The sequence below is a fragment of the Corvus hawaiiensis genome, chromosome 20 (genome assembly GCF_020740725.1).
Source record: "Corvus hawaiiensis isolate bCorHaw1 chromosome 20, bCorHaw1.pri.cur, whole genome shotgun sequence".
Taxonomy (NCBI): domain Eukaryota; kingdom Metazoa; phylum Chordata; class Aves; order Passeriformes; family Corvidae; genus Corvus; species Corvus hawaiiensis.
Genome location: NC_063232.1, coordinates 3676330 through 3691613, shown reverse-complemented (window position 1 = coordinate 3691613; position 15284 = coordinate 3676330). Strand labels below are relative to the sequence as shown.

The 15284-nt window shown below is 54.5% G+C and overlaps 1 protein-coding gene across 1 annotated transcript; it reads left to right on the top strand.

The window, feature by feature from the left end:
• Window positions 1-778: 778 nt before the first annotated feature.
• ADORA2B (adenosine A2b receptor) lies at window positions 779-13790 on the top strand. Its single transcript, XM_048324805.1, has 2 exons — window positions 779-1287; window positions 12676-13790. The coding sequence occupies exons 1-2, from the start codon at window positions 923-925 to the stop codon at window positions 13367-13369; spliced, it is 1059 nt and encodes a 352-aa protein (XP_048180762.1). The 5' UTR covers window positions 779-922; the 3' UTR covers window positions 13370-13790.
• Window positions 13791-15284: the final 1494 nt, after the last annotated feature.

The window sequence follows — 15284 nt, the reverse complement described above, 5'->3', positions numbered from 1 at the left end:
CGATGATAAAGGTAACCAGTTATTAAATTATATTTATCTTCACATTCCTTCACATTCTTTAACCTGCTGGTTTAAGATCCACCAGAGCAGACAACCCCTTTCTTCGGTGATTGCATCAGGTACAATTTTTTTTTAAGCTCCTTAGACCGAAACTCAACCACTTCAGCCCTGTGAGTAACAGCATTTGCTAATCCGTGGTATTTTGCCATTTCTTACATCAGGAAATGCCCCGCTGTGCCATAACCATCCACAGACGGAGCGCTGCCAGGATTTTGTGAAATCTCTTCCTTTGGGTCAGCACTCTGCTGGTGGCGTATTTTTTTTTTTTTTTTTGGTGCGGCAACTCCGGTGTCCCAGAGCAGCAGCAGCGGCAGCATCCGGAGCCCTCGAGTTTGGCGACAGCGAGGGCAACTTTTTACTCAGAATTGAGCAAAGCGGTGCCCAAAACCTCCGGGGAGCCGCACACGCCGGGCCGGGGGTGCGGGAGCGGGGCCGGGCGCTGCGGGGGCGCGGTGCCGGTGCCGCCGGGTCCCGGCCAATGGCTCCGCGCCGCGCACTCCCCGCCCCGCTCGCCCCATGTGCAGAAATAGCCCCGCCGGCAGCGGCAGCGGCTTTTCCGCGGGGAGCGGGCGGCAGCGGCGGAGCATCCCCGGGCGGAGCATTCCGGGCGGAGCAGCCCCGGGCCGGGCCGGCCCCGATGGCCCCGCGGGCGGCGGCGGCGGCGGCGGCGGGCGGGCGCTGAGCGGGACCCGCGGATGCCGGGCCGGGGCCGGGCGGTGCGGGCAGCGGGGGGCCGCGACCCGGGGCTCGCCGCGCCCCTCCGGCCCCCCAGGGCCGCGGGGAGCCCGGACATGGGCGTTCGGCTGACCCGTGGCGTGTTGGTACCTGCGGGAGGGCGCCCGGTGGAAAGTCCCTTCTTCCCATGAGCAGCGCCTGCTGCTGGCGCTGGGCTCTCGCCATGGACACTATGAAAACCACCTACATCGTGCTGGAGCTCATCATCGCCGTGCTCTCCATCGCTGGCAACGTGCTGGTCTGCTGGGCTGTGGCCATCAACAGCACCTTGAAGAACGCCACCAACTATTTCCTGGTGTCGCTGGCCGTGGCGGATATCGCCGTGGGGTTGTTGGCCATTCCTTTCGCCATCACCATCAGCATCGGGTTCCAGGTGGATTTTCACAGCTGCCTCTTCTTCGCCTGCTTCGTGCTGGTGCTGACACAAAGCTCCATTTTCAGCTTGCTGGCGGTGGCCATCGACAGGTACCTGGCTATTAAGATCCCACTGAGGTAAGAGATTGGAGTGGGAATGAGCAGCCACGTTCCCTGACAGCCCGGGCTCTGATCTTCCTGCTCTTAGCGTGCAGGAACTTCTTCTAATCTCTTGCGCTGCCCCAAAAGTTTTGCTGCTCACAGGTGATGGAAATAACAGAGGTTTTGCATTCACTCCCTGCAGGACTGGGGTCAGTATCCCACCTCTTGCACTTTCTTGAGGATGTTTGCCTTGGGAGGGTCAGTGGCTTCTCGGGGGGGGCCGTGCCGTGATGTAATGCTGTGTTTGGGATGGTTGTGGCTCATCTGTGTAGGTATTTATACAGCCCCTTTATTGTGGTGTCCAGGCATCTCCCAGGTAGTTAAATACAGGAGCAGCCACTCTTTCCTAATTCCTCCTGCAAAAGGAGAAGAGGGAAGCAGGAAAACTTCACACGTCAGATTTTAGAGATGTACAGCTCAGAGTCTCATCCAAGTGCAGCATCCAAGACATGAATTGATTTCCTTCTAATTCGTGGGAGTTGAATTAAAAAGGGGAACACTGTATGGGTGTAAGATACAGGCTCATCACTAATGAGCTGGTGCAGCAGCTTCCTTAAGCTGGAGTGCACCAAACCCCGGCTTTGCATTATGAACGACCTGAGTTTGTTCATCTCAGTCTCCTCTGTATCTCAGTTGTCCTTCCCTGAGAATAAGACACTGATGGAGCCCCCTCGGGAGTCTGGGACAGCTCCAGGGACTGGCCAGGAGCAGAGGCTGTGGGGAAGCAGGGCAGATGCGACGCAGGGACCTCAGCTGAACTCCGGAAAGCCGCAGCTTTCCTGGGTTCTGCTCGTCCCCGGCATCTCCCTTCATTGCACGAGCAATGAAGTCACCCTAAAATGACTTAAAAAAAAAAAACCCTTTCACTCTGTTCTGGCACCTTGCATCGGAGGCCTCCCATAGGTTGAGCAAATATGAGTTAGTCATGGGGCAGAGGTGGAAAAGCGTGGCTGTGTGTCACCGGAGCTCGGCGCGTGGAAATTCCGGGGGACGTCGCGCAAGCGGGAGCAGACCTGCAGCAGAGCGGGGCAGGAACAGGGGCATGGGCAGGGATAGGGGCAGGGATAGGTGGTTTCCAGCATCCCTGACCTTGTTTCTGACCCTCCCAGCCACCCAGCCGGGCTCACAGAGCCACCCTGGCTCTGGAAAATGCTTTGGTGCCTCTTCCATCCTTTCACTTGCGGCTTTCTCGGGATGGGGAAGCGGCACAGCAGCAGCTACAGAAGCAGGTCATTTATAAGTTTCAGTTTAATCACACCCCTGGCCACAAGCTGTCAGGCAATAACTCTATTTCTGTACCACAAACACTTTCTGCAGCTGAGGAAACTGTTGTGAGGGGTTTCTGCTCTGCTGAGATCTGGGGGGAAGCAGAGGATCAGAAATGCTCCGAGGGATCGTTCCTGTGCTTGCAGAAGGGAAGTGGCTTTGCCAACTGACAAAACAGCCAGTATTTTCTCCATTCTTTTTTTGCCCAATCCTGGTCTTGAGCAGGTTTGCTCGACACTCTGTCAGGGCAGTTCATCCCAGGGCAGTTTTGCCTTGCTTTGGGATTCTTTCCCAGCGTCGCTTTCCTCACCCCATCTCACGCCAAAGCTTTTATTCCATTTGCACAAACGTCTTTATTCCTATGAGTGCTTTCAAGCTGGACACAAATGGAGACCAAGGAGTCCCATCCTAGGCCGGCTGAAGTGCGAAATTTGGATTAAACTCCATCTTGGCATTGAGGCCCATTCCACTGCTCTCAAGAAGGGACCAGCAAGTAAAAAACTCCTTTCAAAGGAGGGGGGTTGCCCCTGTGAGGAGAGCAGGACAATGGACAGGCCACTGCCCCGGTGACAGGAGGTTTAGGGACTGACACTGAAAGGCTTTTTTTAGTTGTACAGCCAAGATGAAGAGGGGGTAGAGGAGATTATAAATGTACACGGGTAAAACACTTCTCTGCTGCACCGGGGTTTTCCCAGCAAGGCTTGGGGAGAGTTTTCTCATCAGCATCATTATTCCTGGGGTGCTCCACAGTGCTGCTGGCAGGGAAAGGAGAGAAACTTCTCCCACCACCCTCTCTGGGCAGGAGCACGTGCCGTTTCTGGAAGCAGGTCATCAGTTTCTAGGAATGGAGACTGTAGGAAAAGCTTTCCTCATTTAAACACTTATTCTGGAGGCCAATGCAGAGGCTGATACCAAACCATGGAGTATTAGATGTTTAAGAAAATGATTTGTGCCCAGCCCTGTCCAGCAATTACAAGAAATAACGAGGTTGTTGCAGAGCAGATGAGTGTCCCTGTCACATCCAGTGCTCCATCAGCTCCCTGAGGAAAGCTCAGCAGGGACATTAAGGACTGGCTGTGCCACATTATTTCATACCCTTTCAGAGCTGTTTGAGAGGCTGGGCAGGCCTGTGGGCTGGGGTGCACAGCAGAACTTTGCATTACAGCCAGGCTAATAATGGATTTTTCAGCACTGTGGCTGAACTGAAAAATCCCATGGGGAAAATTGTTTCAGTGAAACTGGAACAGCGATGTTGGGAGGTTTCAGTGAAGCAAAGTGATCCTGACCAACCTGGCAGATTTTGGGTTGAGTTGCCCAACCCTTCCGATGTGGCTGTGCTGCTCTTGGAGGCCAAGACCTCCTTGCTGGGGAAGGAACTGACAACTTCTCATCTGGAGAATTGCAGAACAAAAATCTCATTTTAAAAATGGTGGTTTCGAACCCTCCCTCTTCTGGCTAAAAATATTTGCTGAATTTGACCCTAAGCCATGAATTCTTTCTGTCCCTCAAAACTCGTATTTTTTCTTGTTTGCTTTTGATGAATTTACTGTTTGTGGAGAAGCCCCCACCCACGCTGCCCATTCTGTGCAGCTGCAGCTCTGAGCCCTTCCCTGGGTCCCTTCTCCCTTGGCCCCCACCAGGATGCAGCTCCTTGTCCTCGGACACTCCGTCCCTGCCGCGTTTCCCACGCCCTCCTGGACACTGCCACCCCAGTGTGCCCATCCCTGTGCCCAGGGACACAGCTCCATCCCAGCTCTCCTCTGCCAGCCTGAACCCCCACAGCACTTTCTCTAAGCAGAATATCCAAGCCAGAGAATCAAGCATCTCTCAGCAGCAGCAGCAGCAAATCCATCCTGCAGAGAGCACTTGGCACAGAGGTTTTTGTTCTCTGGCTTCCTCCGGGGCTGGATTTCACCTCACAGTCCTGTAGCTGGGAGCCAAATAAGATTTGTAGGTGGAATAAAACAGTTTCCTTTTATTTGCATTAACCCAAATCCTTTGGCATGGTGAAAAATTGTAGGTACGGATGGATGCCTGGAACAAACGTGTCAGGGATTAGGGAGGGAGAAGAGGATCGGGATTTAGAGAGCAAAGGGAGAGTGAAACACGGAGTAACCCCACGCTGTGTGTGCCCCTGTCCACTGGTAGCTCCTGCAGGACAGTGAATGTGCTGCTGCTGCCTGGCAAACATCCCAGCTGGCACCTGCCGAGGGAAAATCATCCCCAGTTCCCTGGGAGTTGAGCTGATCTGCTGCTTGCCCTGGGTTTAGTTCTCCCCCATCTTCAACTTTACCCCGAGCAGAAGTGCAGGACTGATGTTCCAGGGAAGCTTTGCCATGAACTGGAGCAGAGTACCAGCCACATCCCCTCCCTTTTTGCACATCTTCGAGCCCTTGCTGCCCCTCCTGCAGCCAGAGGATCCTCGTATGGATTCACAGCCAGTTAATGGGATCGGGATCTGTTAATGGTGCTGCCCTAATCTGCCTCTGCTCCTGCCAGGCTCCCACAGGAGCTGCTGCTGCCCCCCTTAGCTGGGACATGAGGAAGGCAACAGTGCAGCTCCTTCCTGCAGTCCTCGTGGGACAGATTAAATTTGGGTTGTTGCTGCTTTTCCCTCGTCCTTTCCAGAGGTGGCTTGGCTGATGCTGAGGCTCTGCCTGCCCCCTGCGGCAGAGGAGGGGCTCCCTCTGTGTGCCCCAGCACAGATTTGTTCCCAGATCCCTTTCAGCTCCCAGCTTGTCATTCAGCAAAGCAAACTGGTGGGGTTTGATGCCAAGTGGGAGGGCTGGAGCCACTGGGGAGCAGGACAAATCCTCTTGGTGTTCACCTGGCACTCTGTGTGTGCCACCAGCAGCTGCTCTTCCTCCCCTGCCCTTGCCTCATTTCCTTTAGTCCTTGCACTGCCCGGGCGTGTTCTGCTGCTCCCGTGTGGCTCTCGTGCTGTGCCCACTCCCTGAGCAGCACAGGAGGCATCCTGATTCCTGATTCCTGCTTCCAGAGCCTCTCCATCCCTCAGCAGGCTGTGCCTGGCCTTGGTTATCACTGAGTTATTAACTTAAAATGTCAGAAACCCAGCAAGGGCAGGAGGGCCGGGGTGTTGGCTTGAGCAATGGAGCTGTCACATCTTTAGGGAAGTTTGTGTCAGCCAAGCTGGGCTCAGGGGACGTGGGAGGATCTCTCAGGGCTTCCACTCGCTCCAGCCTTCGGATGCAGCCAAAACACAACAACAAAATCGGGAATAATCACTTGTGCCCTCGTGGCAATAAAGTAGAGAGGGGAAATTGCAGCTACTTTTAGCTGTGAGCAGCCTGGTTTCCTTAAAATGCATGTCCCAGATTGTTACATCTTTCCTGCACCCCCAAGGCCACTTCCCTCCCAAAAAAACCAAAGTCCTGACAGGAAAAGGAATTGTCTTTGGGAGCTTTGCCCTCCTGCAGAGCTGGGGGGCAGCAGAGATGCCAGAGAGCATCAGGGATGTCAGGGTTGGTTCCAGGCTGTTGGCTGAGGGCACTGTTCTCCAGGCTGAGCCAGAACCCAGATCTAGATCGGATTTAGGAGTTTTTTTCCATTTTGGCCAGCTCAATCTGTAAAAGTACAGGTTAATTTTAAGATGTAAAAAAAAAAAGCAGCTTTTGAAATCCAGCAGGATTTTGCTCCAGAAGATCTTTTGACCTCTCCCAGCAAAAAATACACGAAACCGAAATGTTTTGGCAGGAACTGTTTTAAAGTTGCAAGTTTTTGCTTTGTTAATTATCGAGCTGCTGCTTGGGATTTTTATGAATTTGCTGTTTGTCAGAACAGTGAGACCAGACCACAAAACTGAGTCTTTGAGGAGTGTTCTGCCCCGGCCCTGGGCTGCCCCAGGCAGTGACCACGTGGGGGTTTGGGGACTCCTCTTACTGTACTTGATCTGCAAGATGCCAGGAATTAGTGACTCCAGCTGTGCCTACAGATGTGTCAGTCCTGTCCCCGTCCCACCAGCTCTCAGACTTGGAGAAGGGACAGGGTTTAGGGAATCTGTGCAATCCAAAGGGAGGATTAACTCCTAATCCAATGGATGACATCAGGCCTGGGTATGAGCCACAAATAACCTGGGAGTGCATCAGTGGGGATGTGTCCCTGTGTGTGTGTCCCTTCAGGGCCATGTGGGCACTGGTGTCACTGTGACCAGAGCTGCTGGACCCTGGACAAGGGACACAGCACAGTCCCTGCAGGAGCAGCTCTTGGCCACATCCCCCCTTCCCACTGCTCAAACCTTCCATGGATGTGCCCCTTGTGCTGCAGTGGCACAGCTGGCACAGGCCTGGGAGCTCCGTGCAGCCTGGCAGTGCCCAGGCAGGGAGGAGAGGACGGGATGGGCTCCTGGAGCTGCTGGAATAGGCTGGGATGAGGCTCCGATGGGCTCGGTGCTGACCCTGGCAGATCGCCCAGCCCCTGGGGAGGTTGGTCAGGGCTCTGCAGTGAGGGCAGGTGAGCAGCAGCTGGGTGGGGCTGGGGGGTGGGAAGGCAGCGGTCTGGAAGCTTTGGGAAGGGATTTAGCAGCCCTTTCATTGCAGAAAGAGGGATCCAGCAGAGATCTGCCATCTCCCACCCTTATCTGTTATCGGAGTGAGCAGGGCACTGGGAGGGGCAGCGGTCAGCACTGTTTGGGATCACACCCGCACAGCTGGCTCTGAATCCCAGTCCCTATCTCACCTCCGCCAGGCACCTTTAACTCAGCGAGGCCTGACCCTCGGGGAGGTTCGGAATGGCAAAAATTCCCAGCCCCAGGCCCCAGCAGGCTGATAACGCGGGGCTGCAGAGCCCCGGGGGAGGCTGCTGCTGAGGAGGGGCTCAGGTCTTAGAGAGTGGAGATCTGGGGGGTTGAGTTCTAGAACTCAGAAACACATCGTGGAGCACAAAGCACCAGTATCACACTGATTGCACACCAGTATCACACCAGTATCACACCAGTATCGCATCCTCCTGCCGGCACAGGGACGTCCTGGGGCAGCTGCTGCTGTTAGGATGTCGGGGGATGCTGGAGTGTGAGAGCAGCGTGCAGGGAGAGGGGGCTGAGCTCATTTCCTTCCTGTGCTCCGGGGCTCTGTTGGCCTCCGTTTGCTCCAGCCCGGGGTGGCCCAGCCCGCCCCGCTCACGCCCCCGGTGTCTGAGCTCAGCTTTCAGCCACTTTTTTCTCACCCTGCCGAGCGAGCGAACGCCGACAGGCACCGAGATCTCAAACGCAAATCCCTCGGGGCTGCTGTGAGAGGCGTGAGAGAGGCACCCACACCTCGCCAGCCCTGTCAGCGTTCACCAAGAGCAGGGCTGCGAGTCCCTCGCAGCATCCTCAGCTGCAGGTCCCCCTATTAATCCCCCAGATTACCCAGCCGTGTGCCATTTGTAGGTTTTATACCTCCCCTGTGTTCCTCCTTCCCACACACCCGATGGCCCGTGGCTGTCCCCTGTCCGCAGACGGTGTGGGGACAGCAGGGGCAGGGCAGGGGCAGGGCAGGGACAGGGCAGAGGGGCCGCCTGTGCGGGGGCTGCGGGGATGAACCGGGCTGAGGCAGGAGCCGGGGGCTGCCCCTGTCCCGGCTCTGTCCCCATCCCGGGGAAGGAGGGCTCACAGCAGGGGTCAGCACATGGGTGAGAACATCTCAGACACGGTTTTAAACTAGTCCCGGCTTGTGGACCTGGCGTGGCTGGGGATACGGGGACCCAGGGGTGGGGACGCTCCCCTCCACCCGAGAGGCATCCCCAGGGCTGGGCGTGAAGCCCAGGCGGGTTTTGTGTGTTTTTCCTGCCTCCTGACCCGTGAGCTCACCTGAGCCGGGGCTGGCGGGGTGACAGAGGGACAGAGGGACAGTGCCCGCCCAGCGGAAGGCCGGGAGCGCTGCCGCTGTCCCCTGCACAATAGGGACAGATGCGGGAGGAAGTGATTTGTCTGCCCGGGACAGGGACACTCGCAGATGTCCCCTTCCCCGGCTGATAGCGTTACCACTGATCAGATCTCCGGCCGCCAACTCCTTCCTGGTTAAACAGTGCAGCTTTTTCTTTTTATTTCTTTTTTTTTTTTTTTCCCCACTCCTCCCTAAGGTGCAATTTATGATTCATTTAAAATGTCCTGCCAGGATATTTCAGCTGGTGTGTGATCTCCATTCCGCGGCTGTGCACGGAGCTCGGAGGCAGCAACGGTGCTTTATTTTGTTATAGCTAAAAAAACATTTTAAAAAAAGAGCAAGATGCAAAGTACAGCTGTGAGGAGGTGTCAAGAACACAATGCTTGGCAGCAGAGCTGCTCTCACCCCTTGTGAATGGAGGTGTCTGTGTATTTCCCTTCACACTTAAAATAGAAATACATAAAATGTCACTGCTTGTTTGTAGCAGAGCATCTGCCTGATCTGAGTTCTGCAAACTCCATCTGCTCCTCTCCCTGCATCCAGCAGCCTGGGCACGGGGCAGAGTGGGGAGGGAGCTGGGGAGCACTGGTTCCCGGCTCCCTCAGCACAAGCCATGTGTGAATTTGGAGTTTAAGCTCCGAAATTTTTCATCAGAGACTGATCCTGCTCTGGAGGCAGTGGGAGAACCCAAAGTCCTTGGGCAGCCTCTGCTGTGGCACAGGGACATGATGGACAGGCGAGGGGCTGTGTGGCACCTCATGGCTTTGATCTGCCCATCTTTCTGGGCTGCCTGGGGACAAGCAGGATTCTCCTCCATCCCTGCTCTCTGAAATAAATAATGTGGCAATAACAGCCCCATTCCAGAGCGTTTCCTCCAGGCTGCTGCTGTTTCTGCCCCAAGTCCATCACCCCAAACGCTGAATTTCTCCTGCTGTGCTTTCCTTGTTCTCCAGAGCTCAGGGGCAGCAGGGCTGGGGTGGCCTCCCCGGGGTCCAGCAGGGGCTGGTGGCAGATGCCAGGGACATGCAGGACATGACTCAGTTCCTGCCTTTGGGAGCCAAACTCCTGCCCGGGAGAGGCCGGGCTCTGCTCTGTGCCAGCTGTGCTCAGCACCAGCCTGGGCCACTTGGCTGCTTCCCAGCCCCAGGAAATGGCAGCAGAAATGCAGAAAGCCCAAACCCCAAGCGCCCTCCTGCCAGCTCCTGGAGAGCACAGCGAGCCTCCCCAACAGAGCTCGCTCTTCTGGTGTTTGCTGGGATGCTCTCCCAGGACAACGCTGGGGTTTGGAGGGGGATGCCTGCTGTGGGAAGGCCACCAGGAACAGGGGACACCTGGTCCAGCCCCAGTGGAGCCCTGGCTGGAGCCTTTGTGGCCCGTTTGGGTGAGGGCACAGTGGGGACAGCCCCAGCTGCCCATGGTGACGCTGCAAGAGCTCCTTAAAGCCCCTGTCCTCCTGCAGTGCCCATGACATCGGTGGCCAAGGCACAGCTCCATCCATCAGGACAGGAACCTGACTCGCCCCGTGGTGGCATCGGGGCTCCCATGTGTCCACAGGGTGGGAGCTGGGGTAATTAAAGCCTTCATGGTGATTGCACCAGTAAAGAGACCTTGACCGGTGGTGTAAGAGGAACTAATGCATCGCCAGGTTATTTAATCCCAATAAATCATTTTAAAATAGTCAGCCGTTATTTACATTAAAGCAACATTTGATGCCTCCGGGCAGAAGCGTAGAGGTGATTCAATATTTGTTATACATTAGTTGAGCAGACTTAGGTGAGTAAATTTACTTTAATAGGGGTTTTTTTTGCCTAATAATATTAAACCTAAAAGAGAATGAAGGAGGGTTTTGCTGCAGAATTCTGAGCTGTGAAAATCTGCCGGTTCCTCACTGTCTGACCCTGTTTTACAGAGCTTAGGGAAGAGCTTGTGAGACTTTCATACCTGGATCTGGTCACTGTCATTCATTTCTTTTTTTAAGCATGTGCTTAACCTGTGTTCACTTAAGGGCAATACAGACAGTCCCACCAAATAAGTGTTTTAAGGTAATAACAAGGTAATTAATGAACACTTCTAGGACATCAGGCTATTCCAAATTTCACCCTGGGCTCTTCTGGCTGGCCACAGCAATGACCATCCATCAGCACCGGCCACCAGCTGAATGGAGAGAGGGTGGGAGGGATTTGCAATGCAAATCCTGGGGAAATAAAGAGCTGATCTGAGCAGGGCACTTGGTGAACAACCCTCTCCAGCCCTCCCCATGGCTCAGCTCTGGCTCTTGCAGACTGAGAGCCCAGAATGTTTTTACATCTTCTCTCAGACGCTGTAAAAACGCACGTGCCACGATCCCAGCTGCAGCTCCACTGGGAGTGCTGGGAAGAGCGAGCAGCTCTAAAATAAACAGGCCACCAGTACAGCCACTGGAACATTAGGAGTGGCTTCTTGACTGGTCTTGTAAACCTTCAAGCCAAGCCTTATCTTTGCAGAAGAGTTCAGGAGAAGAGCAGATGGAAGAAGACATTCAGGGTCAAATGTTTTCAGCAAGAGGCAGCACTGAATGTCACCAGCCTGGGACCTCAGCATGGCCACAGCAGCTCCTCCTGCTCCTGAGCACACAGAACCCTCCACTCCTTCAGTTTCTGTTTCTGAACAATGGGCCCTTTGGCATTTTCCAGTCTCACCATGGCACTTTTTGGGATGGAGCACCCGGAGAGATTCTCTAAGCAGGGCAAGCAGGAGCCACGGAGCTGCAGTTTTCCCTTTCCACGTGCAGAGCTGAGGGGCAGCAGCAGCTCCTGGTGCCTCTGCAGCACTGACTGAGCTTGGCCAGTGCTGTAGCTCGACTCAGACTTTGCCAAGAGATTGGATTTCTGTCAACTTGCTCAAATCTCAATGATTTCAGGTCCCACAACCCCAGACCAGCTCCAGCTACTGAAAACTTAATGCAGGGTCTCAAACCCAACAGGCTTGGCCTCACTGATGCCCTGTTTGAGAACTTCTCATCTTCTGAAGTATTGAAACTTAGCAGTAATGAGAGAAAAATGCAGGAGGAGCCCTTCAGTGGCTGGATCTACCCTTCAGACACCAACCCATGGACTGTGCCCAAAGTTCAGCAGTGCCTAAATGTGGCTGCTGCTCCTGCAGCCTCCCAGCCAGCCCAGCTCATGCCTGAAGAAGGAGCCGAGGGCTCCCCCAGCCCCCAGTTGGTGCTGGCAGACTCCCACTGTCCCCTCCTGTCCTTGCAGGAGCAGGAGGCTCAGCTCACGCAGTGATTCACAGGCACAGCTGCAGTTCTGTGGGAATAAAACCCTCCCCTGCCTCACGGGCCGGAAGAAAATCAGAACAAACGTTCTTAGGACAGGAGGAGCAGGGCAGCCAAGCCAGAGTAAACAAGCACGGAGAGAGGGTGTGGGAAGGAGGGGACGTGTGTCAGCCAGCAGACTCTGACTGGCTGTGCAGAGGACAAGAATGGGTTTCTCATGTTGTCTTCTGGCACTCGCTGGTTCTTCCTATCTCCAGACAGGGATCCGACTGATGCTTTGATTTGAGTTGCACCCAAACCAGACTTCTGACTTTTGCTGCTTTAGGTTCCAGCTCTGGTTGTGTCTCTGAGCGTCTGAGGGCTGGAGGGGCCATGAAGGGACTCAGTCCACGGGGTGCGGAAGGTGTGGGGCAGCACCAGGCTCAGCACTGCACCAACTTGTCCCTGGGCCACAGCAGAGCTTCTTCATAACCCATGTGGGACTGCAACGTAGAACTGAGCACCAGCATTGCCCCAGCTGGACGGGGTCAGCCCAGGAACTGGCCCAGCAGCTGCCCCAGCGTGCCCAGCAGTGGCTGCTCAGAGCCAGAGAGCATCAGTCAGAGGGAGCCTCCCTGTCCGTGCCCTCCCAGCAGTTGGTGGTTTAGGATCACGCAATGATGGAGCTTTTTTTAAGCCTCCAAGTCCTTTCCCTCCCCTTGCAGGGGGTTTGCGGGCTGGGGCAGTGCCTGGCGCCTCTCTGGAACAGTAAATGAGTCACCTCCCCAAATCACGTTGTGTGGGTGGAGAGCACAGGTGAGAGTTTTCCCCCTCGGGTGATCACAGAGGTGAGGCCCCCGCGTGGGTGTGGGTGTGGCTTTTGTCTCCTTAACCAAAACACTGATGGCTTTAACTGCAGGGAAGTCAGCAGTGCTCATTTATATAACATTTATTGTGCTTTTGTCCCGGGGACTGCAGGTACAACAGCCTGGTGACCGGCAAGCGGGCGAGGGGCCTCATCGCTGTGCTGTGGCTCCTGTCCTTTGCGATTGGACTGACCCCACTGATGGGCTGGAATAAAGCCATGAGTGGCTGTCCCAACGGCACCAACGAGACAGGGACCGAGCCTGGGACAGAGCACGACGGCTGCTTCATCTCGTGCCTCTTCGAGAACGTGGTCACCATGAGCTACATGGTCTACTTCAACTTCTTCGGCTGCGTGCTGCTCCCACTCGTCATCATGCTGGGGATCTACATCAAGATATTCATGGTGGCCTGCAAGCAGCTGCACCAGATCGAGCTGATGGGCAACTCCAGGACCACCCTGCAGAAGGAGGTCCACGCAGCCAAGTCTCTGGCCATCATCGTGGGGCTTTTTGCCTTCTGCTGGCTGCCCCTGCACATCTTGAACTGCATCACGCACTTCCACGAGGACTTCTCCAGATCCAAGCCCGAGTGGGTGATGTACATGGCCATCATCCTCTCCCACGCCAACTCTGTCATCAACCCCATCATCTACGCCTACAGGATCCGGGATTTCCGCTACACCTTCCGCAAGATCCTCTCCAAGATCCTCTGCAAGGCCGACGACTTCCCCAAGTGTCCCTCTGACAACAACCAGCACCTGACTGCCATCAACATCAGCTCCCCCGCGGCCTCGGTGACCGTATGACCCTGCCCCTCCTGCCCCTGGATGTCCAGCCCGTCCCTGGCGCTGCCCTTCCCCCTGTGAGCAGTCCCAGCGAGCTCCCAGGAGCGCTCAGAGATGGCCACTCTGCAGTGGTGCAGCTGTGTTTTTATTTTTATTTTTGTAATTAACGTCGTGCCTCCGTAGAGGAGTGACCTGAGCGGGGACACTGAGTGCAGCTCGCCCTCCTCCGTTGCCCCAGGGGGTGTGAGAGCTGGGATCCTGTCGTGTTTCCTTTCCAGGTGTTTCCTTTCCAGGTTGGACACTGACTGGGGAAGACTCACCTGCTGGGGGGGTGTTTCCCCAATTGTGCTGCTCATGTCAAGTCATAGGATCTTTATTTTAATTATTATTTTTTTTTTTTAATATTTTGATTCATTTAGGAGTAATAATTTTGTATCTGATTTTTGAGTTGTTCTCTAAGTCCATACTTGACAGCACTTTGGTAATACCCTAATTATTCCATCAATTGTTTGATGCAGCTTGTATTCTCCGATGGGAAAAAGTCTTACTTAGCCCAGTTGCTGGTGTGAAACTGAATCTGTGTTCCAGGCACTGAGGGGAGGGACTGTGTGGATGGGAAAACCAGGTCAGAACTGGCCAGCCCAGCATGGGAACCCCATTCACTGCAAGATTTGAGAAAAGACTTGACCAAGGTTTAGAGCAGAGGTTTTACTGCCTTTCAATCACTTTAGTCCACAGGATTGTGCAGCCCAGTGCTTCAGGTTTGCTTCCAGATCTGTTCCCAGCTATCCACATGCAGGAGGCAGAAGTGCCCCAGTGGTCTTGGCTCGTCTGAACCAGAGCCACCGAGGCCAGTGTCACTCTGCCTTGGGGACACGAGCTCTACAATTAGGTTTTTGCTCCCAGGTTTCTGCTGCCAGCCTTGCAGAGCTTCCAGAAGTGCAGGTTTTAGCTGTGAGACCTGGATGCTGCAGCTCACCTGATTCCTAAAGCTTGGTCTGGCTGGGGCTCCCCTGCAGCCCTGTAACTCCCAGAAGCTGTGAATGTGCTTTTTTTTCCCCCTAATAGTAGTTTTTATATTTTTATCCCTGAAAAATTGTACTTGAATCACACAGAAATCAACTTTATATTTTTTTAAACTGTGTTGCACTACAAGGGGGGGAATACAAGACCCCAAGAGTTTCATTTCTCTGGCATATATAATGACAAATACGGTGTAAAATCAGTTGAAAAGCTGAAGATATCTTGTTCCTGCAGCATCTCCTCTGCCAGCTGGCAAGAGCTGCAGGAATGACTCTGGGCCCACCATGCACAGGGAATGGTTCCCTGGGAGTGCTGGATTTCATTGTAGCACTCAGCCCCAGACCTGGGTGGAATCACCAGTGAGCTCTGAATGGGTTTGTACATGTTTATGCAATGTCCAAATTTAGCTACGGCTCAGTGGCTCAGAGATGGGCATTTCCAGCACGAGTCTGAGCAGTTCCAGTCACTGTCCCAAGTGCTTCTCCTTTAACAGCCCCATTCAGCTTTGCTGCATCTGCCTTGGTCGGGCTCCAGCTGACACAGGGAGCCACCTCCTGCCATTTGGGCAGGGCCTGACTCTCTCCTCCGTTCATTCCGTCCCTTCTGTGTTATCTTTGGCTGTGTTCCTCCTGTTAATCACGGCTGGAAACGAGCAGGGTTTCACCTGCAGCTCTGGCAGTGTTGCCAAGTGGTTGCAAGCCACATTTATCTTCACAACAAAGGATGTAATCTCTCCCTTTGGCTGGCTGAAAACGACCCAAACTCTCACAGCAGCAATAGAGGGAAACTCTCAGTGCTCTAACACCAAGAGAGAAGGTCCCAGAACACTTGTCCACATGTGAGAGCTTCCAGTGCAGCTCAGCACCCACCACTGCTCCCTTCCCACACCTTTCATGAGCCAGAATTCCTGCAG

Excerpts from the sequence above, each read along its gene's own strand:
- ADORA2B (XM_048324805.1), top strand. The coding sequence starts at position 923 with ATGAGCAGCGCCTGCTGCTGGCGCTGGGCTCTCGCCATGGACACTATG. Across the intron at positions 1,288-12,675 it reads GCTATTAAGATCCCACTGAG|GTACAACAGCCTGGTGACCG; the intron begins GTAAGAGATTGG and ends CGGGGACTGCAG.